At 37.8% G+C, this 9597-nt stretch overlaps 1 protein-coding gene across 7 annotated transcripts in view; it reads left to right on the top strand.

Moving 5' to 3' along the window:
• Positions 1-9597, top strand: part of LOC113045177 (receptor-type tyrosine-protein phosphatase mu-like) — a 139392-nt gene that overhangs the window by 112740 nt on the left and 17055 nt on the right. For all 7 annotated transcript variants that reach the window (XM_026205377.1, XM_026205379.1, XM_026205378.1 and 4 more), the window contains 2 exons: positions 2336-2372; positions 8567-8664. In XM_026205377.1, the coding sequence (XP_026061162.1) occupies positions 2336-2372; positions 8567-8664 (135 nt within the window). The remainder of the gene's footprint in view (positions 1-2335; positions 2373-8566; positions 8665-9597) is intronic.

Here is a 9597-nt window from a genome sequence, read left to right as displayed (position 1 = left end):
TTTGTCTTTGTTTGCTTGCTGTTTACCTGATTGTTCTGGAGGAAACCAGAGAGAGAGAGTGTGAGCAAGTGAGTGAGTGATTCATTGTGTGTGTGTGTGTGTGTGTGTGTGTGTGTGTGTGTGTGTGTGAGAGAGAGAGAGAGTGAGTGTGTGTGTGTGTGTGTGTGTGTCAAGTCACCTTTATTTATATAGTGCTTTAAACAAAATACATTGCGTCAAAGCAACTGAACAACATTAATTAGGAAAACAGTGTGTCAATAATGCAAAATGATAGTTAAAGGTAGTTCATCATTGAATTCAGTGATGTCATCTCTGTTCAGTTAAATAGTGTCTGTGCATTTATTTACAATCAAGTCAACGATATCGCTGTAGATGAAGTGACCCCAACTAAGCAAGCCAGAGGCGACAGCGGCAAGGAACCGAAACTCCATCGGTGACAGAATGGAGAAAAAAACCTTGGGAGAAACCAGGCTCAGTTGGGGTCAGTTCTCCTCTGACCAGACGAAACCAGTAGTTCAATTCCAGACTGCAGCAAAGTCAGATTGTGCAGAAGAATCATCTGTTTCCTGTGGTCTTGTCCTGGTGCTCCTCTGAGACAAGGTCTTTACAGGGGATCTGTATCTGGGCTCTAGTTGTCCTGGTCTCCGCTGTCTTTCAGGGCAGTAGAGGTCCTTTCTAGGTGCTGATCCACCATCTGGTCTGGATATGTACTGGATCCGGGCGACTGCAGTGACCCTCTGATCTGGACACAGACTGGATCTGGTGGCCACGGTGACCTCGGAACAAGAGAGAAACAGACTAATATTAGCGTAGATGCCATTCTTCTAATGATGTAGCAAGTACATCGGGTGTTATGGGAAGTGTTTCCGGTTCCGGTTTACCTAATTAATGCAGCCTAAAATCCTTTAACGGATTTGGATATTAAAAGCATATTAGTATGTTATGTGTAAGCCAGGTTAAAGAGATGGGTCTTTAATCTAGATTTAAACTGCAAGAGTGTGTCTGCCTCCCGAACAATGTTAGGTAGGTTATTCCAGAGTTTAGGCGCCAAATAGGAAAAGGATCTGCCGCCCGCAGTTGATTTTGATATTCTAGGTATTATCAAATTGCCTGAGTTTTGAGAACGTAGCGGACGTAGAGGAGTATAATGTAAAAGGAGCTCATTCAAATACTGAGGTGCTAAACCATTCAGGGCTTTATAAGTAATAAGCAATATTTTAAAATCTATACGATGTTTGATAGGGAGCCAGTGCAGTGTGGACAGGACCGGGCTAATATGGTCATACTTCCTGGTTCTAGTAAGAACTCTTGCTGCTGCATTTTGGACTAGCTGTAGTTTGTTTACCAAGCGTGCAGAACAACCACCCAATAAAGCATTACAATAATCTAACCTTGAGCTCATAAATGCATGGATTAACATTTCTGCATTTGACATTGAGAGCATAGGCCGTAATTTAGATATATTCTTGAGATGGAAAAATGCAGTTTTACAAATGCTAGAAACGTGGCTTTCTAAGGAAAGATTGCGATCAAGTAGCACACCTAGGTTCCTAACTGATGACGAAGAATTGACAGAGCAACCATCAAGTCTTAGACAGTGTTCTAGGTTATTACAAGCAGAGTTTTTAGGTCCTATAATTAACACCTCTGTTTTTTCTGAATTTAGCAGTAAGAAATTACTCATCATCCAGTTTTTTATATCGACTATGCATTCCATTAGTTTTTCAAATTGGTGTGTTTCACCGGGCTGCGAGGAAATATAGAGCTGAGTATCATCAGCATAACAGTGAAAGCTAACACCATGTTTCCTGATGATATCTCCCAAGGGAAACATATAAAGCGTGAAGAGTAGCGGCCCTAGTACTGAGCCTTGAGGTACTCCATACTGCACTTGTGATTGATATGATACATCTTCATTCACTGCTACGAACTGATGGCGGTCATATAAGTACGATTTAAACCATGCTAATGCACTTCCACTGATGCCAACAAAGTGTTCAAGTCTATGCAGAAGAATGTTGTGGTCAATTGTGTCAAACGCAGCACTAAGATCCAATAAAACTAATAGAGAGATACACCCACGATCAGATGATAAGAGAAGGTCATTTTTGTGTGTTTGTGTGTGTGTGTGTTTGTGCGCGCATGTGTGTTATTTGAAGACCAAGTGCCACAAATGTTGTGTTTTTTTAATTTTTTATAAAAGAGTTCATGTTTAAGTATTTTTGCTATTTTTTTCCTGTGGTATCAACTTGGTATTGAGTATCTATTCTTTTAGAGGTATCGGTTTTTGGAATTGTGGCTTAATATAACGTAATGATGTCTGTCTGTCTTTCAGGGATATCACCGGCCGAATCACTACATCGCTACACAAGGTAAGAGCCTGATCATTTCTTCCGTGTGTGTGTGTGTGTGTGTGCGTGCATGCGTGTGTGTGCGTGCAGCAGGGTTAAATAGAATTATTTTGATTCATTTTAATATAATTTTTTATCATTAGAATTATTAAGATTATTATAAAAGATGTATGTATTATATATGTATATGTGTGTGTGTGTACATTATTAATTTTATTCTCTGTATTTTAATGTGTTAATATTTTATGAACCTTTATTTATTTATTTTCAAATGATTGATTATTGAAGTTTATATATCGTTAATATATATGATTAATTTTAATATAAAATCATTACAAATAAAACTTTTAATATGTGATAATATTTCAGAAAATTATGGCAAAAAAATTCAAATGTTTAATCAATGTTTATAGAAATATATCTTATTTATTTGTGTGCGTGTGTGCATGTGCGTGTGTGTGTGTGACTGTGTGTGTAGGCAGATGCCCAGATTCCTCTGGGTCTTATTTTGTTAGATTGAGTGTGTGTGTGTGTGTGTGTTGCGCTGGCCTTCAGGTCTCCTGAGCGATTAATCAGGTCTGGCTGCGATGGGCGGCACACGGGTGGCATATTAAATAAATGGATTAACAGAAGTGTGTTTGTCACTCGTCTAATCTGGCCTGCCGAGGGCCAGCGGTGGCAGAAGAGACGTGCTCGCAGGTGTGTGTGTGTGTGTGTGTGTGTGTGTGTACATGGGTGTGTGTGTGTGAGGTCTCTGATGCCGTCACAATCTGCTTGTGTGGTGTGGGGAGTTGCATAATTACCTGTTTATTAGAGCATTGCATGCTGCTCTCCTCCGTGTCTCAATTAAAACACACTTAGACACACACACACACACACACACACACACACACACGTGCACGAGGTTTCTCTGCATACTAAAACATCCATCACACTTTCTTCCAGTGTCTCAAATATCTTCAAAGGGCTTTACTGCCACAATTGTTTTACAGACAAAATCTGCTATGCATTTTTAAGATGTATAATTCGATTTTTAGATTATTGACTATATTTTATTTAATATTTGAACTATACATTTAGATATTTTGAGACTTATGATTTTAATTTATTTAAATATAGTCTAAAGCATAAAAAAAAAACATTTTATTTGTTCAAGTGCTCTTCTGCTCACCAAGGATGCATTTATTTGATCAAAAATGCAGTAAAAATTGTGAAATATTATTTTCATTTAAACATCCGTTTTCTGTGTGAATCTGTGTTAAAGTGTAATTTATTTCTGTGATGCTCCGCTGTATTTTCAGCATCATTCCTCCAGTCTCCAGTGTCACATGATCTTCAGAAATCATGAAAATATGATGATTTGCATATATTCATTTGTAAGTCAATTTGGATAAAAGTGTCTACTAAATGATTAAATGTATAGATAGATAGATAGATAGATAGATAGATAGATAGATAGATAGATAGATAGATAGATAGATAGATAGATAGATAGATTTGTAGCTTCGAGCAGATCTCTCAGTGGCTCTCAGGTTCTTCATCGCCTGAGGTTTCATCTGTGCTGCCTGAGGCGTTCCCTCGTCTTCCTCTTCTCTAATTCCCTCTGTCTCTCTGTCACTCCATCATTAAACGTGTTGCATCTTTGAATGTGAGGCAGTAACAGCTTTAACGAATGCAGGGCTTCAGACTGATTTCATAAAGGACTTCAGGATGGTTTTTGAGTGGACAGGAGCTGGACTCCAGGACGGTCAGCATCAGGAGTCTGACACTCAATACATAATTCATCGTCTTCTCTCTGAGCTTGACACGAGAGACAGACAGACAGGAGTGAAGCGTGGGAACAGAAGCGGTCCTGAGACGGAGCCCTGGGGTCGAGGTGTGAGACGCACCGGGAGAAACACAGGGCTGATGGGAGATTTTTACCTCTGTGCGCTTGTAAGAGAATAATGTATGAAGACTGTCACTGTCGAGAGATCTGACCAGATAAAAGACCATCACTTTAGCCAATGAGAAGAAAAGCTTCCTCTTCTGCTGCAGGAGGAAGAGTTCAGCTGAAGTATAATTTTGTCATTATTTAAAAAATACTGAAACCTGAACTAGTATTGAAAATATTAACTGAAAGATCCGTCAAGAATAGGAAATTATTAAAATCAGTAGTGTCTAAATCAGAATGCTTGGTTCATGCATTAAAAGTGTCTGTTAAAACCAGCACATGCTAAACTGGCGTTTATTCTGTTTAGCATGTTTTTTTATTAAGATTTATGCATCATCTGAAGCTGAATAAATCATCTCTCCAGTGATGTGTGGTTTGTTCGGAGGACAATATCTGTCTGAGATACAAATATTAGAAAATCTGGAATCTGAGGGAGCAAAAAAATCTAAATATTGAGAAAATCATCTTTAAAATTGTTCAAATTAAGTTCTTAGCAATGCATATTACTAATCAAAAATTAAGTTTTGATAAATTTATTTAAAACTCATTCTGTATGATTTATAAGTGTTTTGAAAAATGGGGACATGGGTTATGTCCTCATAAGTCTCCCTCTCCTTGTAATACCTGTGTCATACCCATGTCATTATACAGAGTTGTGTCCTGATATGACACACACACACACACACACACACTCTGGCAGTAAGTGCGGCTCTGGACTCTCAGTTATTAGATCAGTGAAGGAAAGCCTCTCGCTCGTTCATTAGTGTGGTTAGTGAAGTCACTCCTCACTAGTGCTAGTGCTGATAGTAATGTGATACACCTCTGATCCAGACATGATCGATTCAGATCTGATACATTACTGAGGGAACAGATACAATAACACAACCCTAGCAACCATCCAGAACACCTTAGCAACCACATAACAACACACTGACAGTCTCAGCAGTAGAGCAGCAGCGTCCTATGGTTTTATTGCTCTAATTTGATGTTTAATGACTGGTTATAGTTAAAGCAGGTGAACGACACTGCAGTGTGTGTGTGTGTGTGTGTTGCAAACATGTAATATTAATGAGCACGCAGAGACTTTGTGTCTATCAGTGTGCTTTATATTATGCTGTTATAGGAGAATTCAGCAGCTCACACACACACATCAGATGAGAAATGGTGGGTTTCTAGAAATGACTGTCAGCAGCTCTTGACAGCTGAAGTGTGTGATACGGGATGTGTGTGCAGTTTTTACCCCGTTTTGGCAGAATCTTCAGACTTCAGCATAAAGTTTCCTCTTGTTTTCTCTCTTTTTTTGCTGAAACTTCTCCAATAAGTTTTAGTAGCACATTTGTTTTGCTGGGAATGTGCAGTAGAAGATATTTTGGGAATATGAAGCACAGGCGCGCGTCGGGAAGCGCTGCTCTTGACTTTGAGCTCGACCGTCATCAAGCGTTTGCTGTGGTTTCACGAATAAACAGCGTCCTGCTGTTACTGCTTCACAGTAGTGCTTTTAGTTACTGGCTTCAGTCTGATGTGGCCAATATTAAAATACAATAATATCAGCTCTTATTTTAGCTTGGTTTGTTTTTCATGTATGTTCATGCATGTTTGAAAGTAGTTCATGCAATTGATTTTAACTCAGATTTTGCTATAATTGACTTCTTTTTTATTCATTAATTTTATTCATTTACTTAATAGCATGTTTCACATTGTTTCAGAGACATTAATATTAATATTATAAAATGTATTCTTCCCGTTTATCGGGTTAGAGCTGGACTGTAGGATTGTTGGCATTTTAGAGATGATTTTAAAAAATGGTATTAGAATATATGGATATATGTGAGGTAGTGCATATGTGTAAAGTTGTAATAGTTGACTGATGTTAGTCATTCAGTTGGTGGTGAGGATTGAGGATTATTAAATCTGTAATGTCTTGGTTTAAATAAATAACATTCTAGTGTTGTGAAAAAGTTAATTAGTAACAATTAGATTAACTTAAATTGATATTTGTCATTGGTAGTTTAACCACTTTTTCTTTTTAAATCATGCTTATTTAAATAATACTTGTAATGCATACTTAAATAGATACAACTGTTGCGAAGACAAACTAATGTCCTGTTTGACATGTAAAAATAATTTGGAAAATATTAATATTTCATATTTAGTTTTTTGGTAATATTTTGAATTCGGTTTTTATATTTTCTGTTTTCACTTAAATTTAGTTTTAGTAATTTTGTTGTGTTTTGTCATTTTATTCCGCTTAAAAATGTGTAGAAACTTTCACCCACAAAGGTATAGTAAATTTTACAAAAATGGCAAGTTATATTTGAATAAAGAATACAAAAATATTTATTATTAATTTCCAAAAGGTTTTTTTTATATATACTTTTTTTTAGCAATTTTAGTTTTGGCAACTACTTAAAAATAGTTCAATTTCAGTTCATGTTTGTTATGTTTCAAGTAAGAAAATGCTGATGCTGGTTCTGATGGTGAAGGATCCTGAGCAGCTTCTGATGGAGATCATTTGCTTGTGTGAAGCAGAAGCTACAGTTTCTGGAAACATCTCTGCCGCTCTCGTCTCTCGTCACGTGTGTGTGTGTGTGTGTGTGTGTGTGTGTGTGTGTGTGCAGACAGTAAATGTTGAAGATGAGAGTGTGTGTCTGACAGGCTTTACAAACCCACTCAGCAGATGTCCTGCTCGCCTGCGATCATCCCAGTGTCCCCTGAGACTCGTGGGAGCGAGAGAAGACATCCGAGCCATCGAGACGCTGAGAAACATGTGTTTCAAACCTCTTCAACATACTGTCGTACAGTTTCTCAAAATCAGCTCTGGTCTTCATGTTTGGGTTTCATGGAGCTTGTCAAGTAGATTGTAACGTTCCTAACAATAGTTATGTTTCTATCCATCTATTTTTATGTCCATTTTGGAATATATAGCATTAAAAAAATACTAGCAATCTCTATTCTGAATCTCTTTATACAAAATAAAAAACACATACATAAATACATATATACATATACATATAGCCACTTTGGATAAAAGAGTCTACTAAATGTAAATACATAAATACTAAAAATGCACATAAAACGTATAAAACTCAAACACTTGAGTAGGATAAAGTTTTTATCCGATAAGAAAAATTGAATGGATATAAAAATAATGGAAACCATTCCTCCAAGCGAAAAATCCTATCGGGCCACTCAAAATTAATCATGTGGCTCCGGACGATATATTGAGGTCTTATGAAGCAAAATGATTAGTCTGTGCAAGAAACTTATTTTGCAAGTGCAAGAATTTTTTTTACCACATTATTGTAACATATCCGCAGTTATACTTTAAAGCAGCCAGTAATGATGTGAAATGCAGATGTTTAACATGTCTAAAGCATATAAAGTAAACGAACTAGTCTTCATCAGCACACTTTCTACATAATGTTCAGTTTCTTGCACAAACTGATTGTTTCACTTCATAAGACCTCAATATATCGTCAGAAGCCACAGGTATTCGTTTTCGAATTCTTATTCGTGTTCCTTAAGATTTTTGAATTCTCAAAAACTGGTAGCCATTGACTTACATTGTATGAATCACTGTTTCAACATGTGCATCTGTCATCATTTACTCGTCCTTATGTCGTTCCAAAAAAAAAGGGAACAAAAATGATAAAAAATAGTAAATTATGTTTATCTGAAAGTGTAAGAATGCAAACATGTTTCTGTAAAGAGTATGTTTAGGGGATAGAAAATATCATTTTATCAATATAAATGTAATAGAAGTCTATGGAAAGTCCTCACAATTCACAGAAAAAAAGTGTGTTTGTGTGTGTGTGTGTGAGGGGGGGGGTATTTGTGTGTGTGTGTGTGTGTGTGAGAGGGGGGGGGGGTATTTGTGTGTGTGTGTGTGTGTGTGTGTGTGAGAGAGAGGGGGGGGAATTTGTGTGTGTGTGTGTGTGTGAGGGGGGGGTATTTGTGTGTGTGTGTGTGTGTGTGAGAGAGAGAGAGGGGGGGTATTTGTGTGTGTGCGTGTGTGTGTGTGTGTGAGAGAGAGAGGGGGGGGGATTTGTGTGTGTGTGTGAGAGAGAGAGAGAGAGAGACAGACAGACAGAAAGGGAGTCTCTGTGTGTGTGTGTGTGTGTGAGAGAGGGGGGGGTATTTGTGTGTGTGTGTGTGTGTGTGTGTGAGAGAGAGAGAGAGAGTCTGCACCTGATTAAAAACGATATTAATTCAGATGAGTTGTTTCCATGATGGAGTAACTCCTCAAAGGTTGTTCAGTAAGCGGAGTGTTTTGTGTCTGCAGGACCGATGCAGGAGACTGCGATCGACTTCTGGAGGATGGTGTGGCAGGAGAACACGGCAACCATCGTCATGGTGACCAACCTGGTGGAAGTTGGCAGGGTGAGTGTGAAAGTGTGTGTTTGTGTGAACATCTGAGACTCACAAAAACACAGCATCATCTCTGAGTTACATTCACAGTCACGCCAATCCACAAGGACTTCTATATGCAATGAATCATGTCAAGCTCAGGCATTATTCAGATCAGCTCAGTGACCTGTGTGGTGTACAGTAGAAACGCTTTTTTAGATGTTTGAAGTACAGTAAAAAGTATCTGTACTGCTAACACATTTTGAAAACTTTACTCACAAATCCAAGAATTTTACACAAAATGCAAAATGCCTCGCATCTCTTCCAAAATCACAAACACATTTCAAAAGCAAACATTTGCAAACACCTTTGCTTTAATCTTAAAGATTTGGGGTGTAAGCAGTTGAAAAAAAAGATGTGGTGTATTTTTATTTTGGGAAAATTTTACTACATCATGAAGCATAAAGTTGTAAATTTTACTGCACTACGTTTCATAAAAACATATTGTTCCCCAAGATATTGGTGAGGATTCATGAACAAGCTGATTCTTTCTGCACTAAATTATGAATTCATGAATAAATTAATATTGAAAAATTTCTCTGTCAGTAGTAGTGACATTTTATGAGTGATTTGGAAAATTAAGTCACTTACAGCATTTTTAATTGTCATAAAAATTAATGCCAGTGCTTAATGATCTTCAATAAGGTTCATTTTCATTATACAGAATATAATCTGTTATTGGTTCCTTAGGGTAAAAAGTGAGCGTTGGGGGGGGGGGGGGGGGGGGGGGTTGTGTGTGTGTGTGTGTGTGCAGTGTCTGAAGTTCAGATGAGTGTGTGAGATCGACTCTCGCAGGATCACTTCCTGAGTAAATGATGCATTCTGGGCTTCATCAATGTGAAGTGGCCAGAAACTGATCAATGAAGCTCATTATCAGACAGAAGAGCACAAACCTCCCAATCCACA

This window comes from Carassius auratus, chromosome 27, assembly GCF_003368295.1.
Source record: "Carassius auratus strain Wakin chromosome 27, ASM336829v1, whole genome shotgun sequence".
In the NCBI taxonomy this organism is placed as follows: Eukaryota; Metazoa; Chordata; class Actinopteri; order Cypriniformes; family Cyprinidae; genus Carassius; species Carassius auratus.
This window is presented reverse-complemented; position numbering and strand designations above follow the sequence as displayed.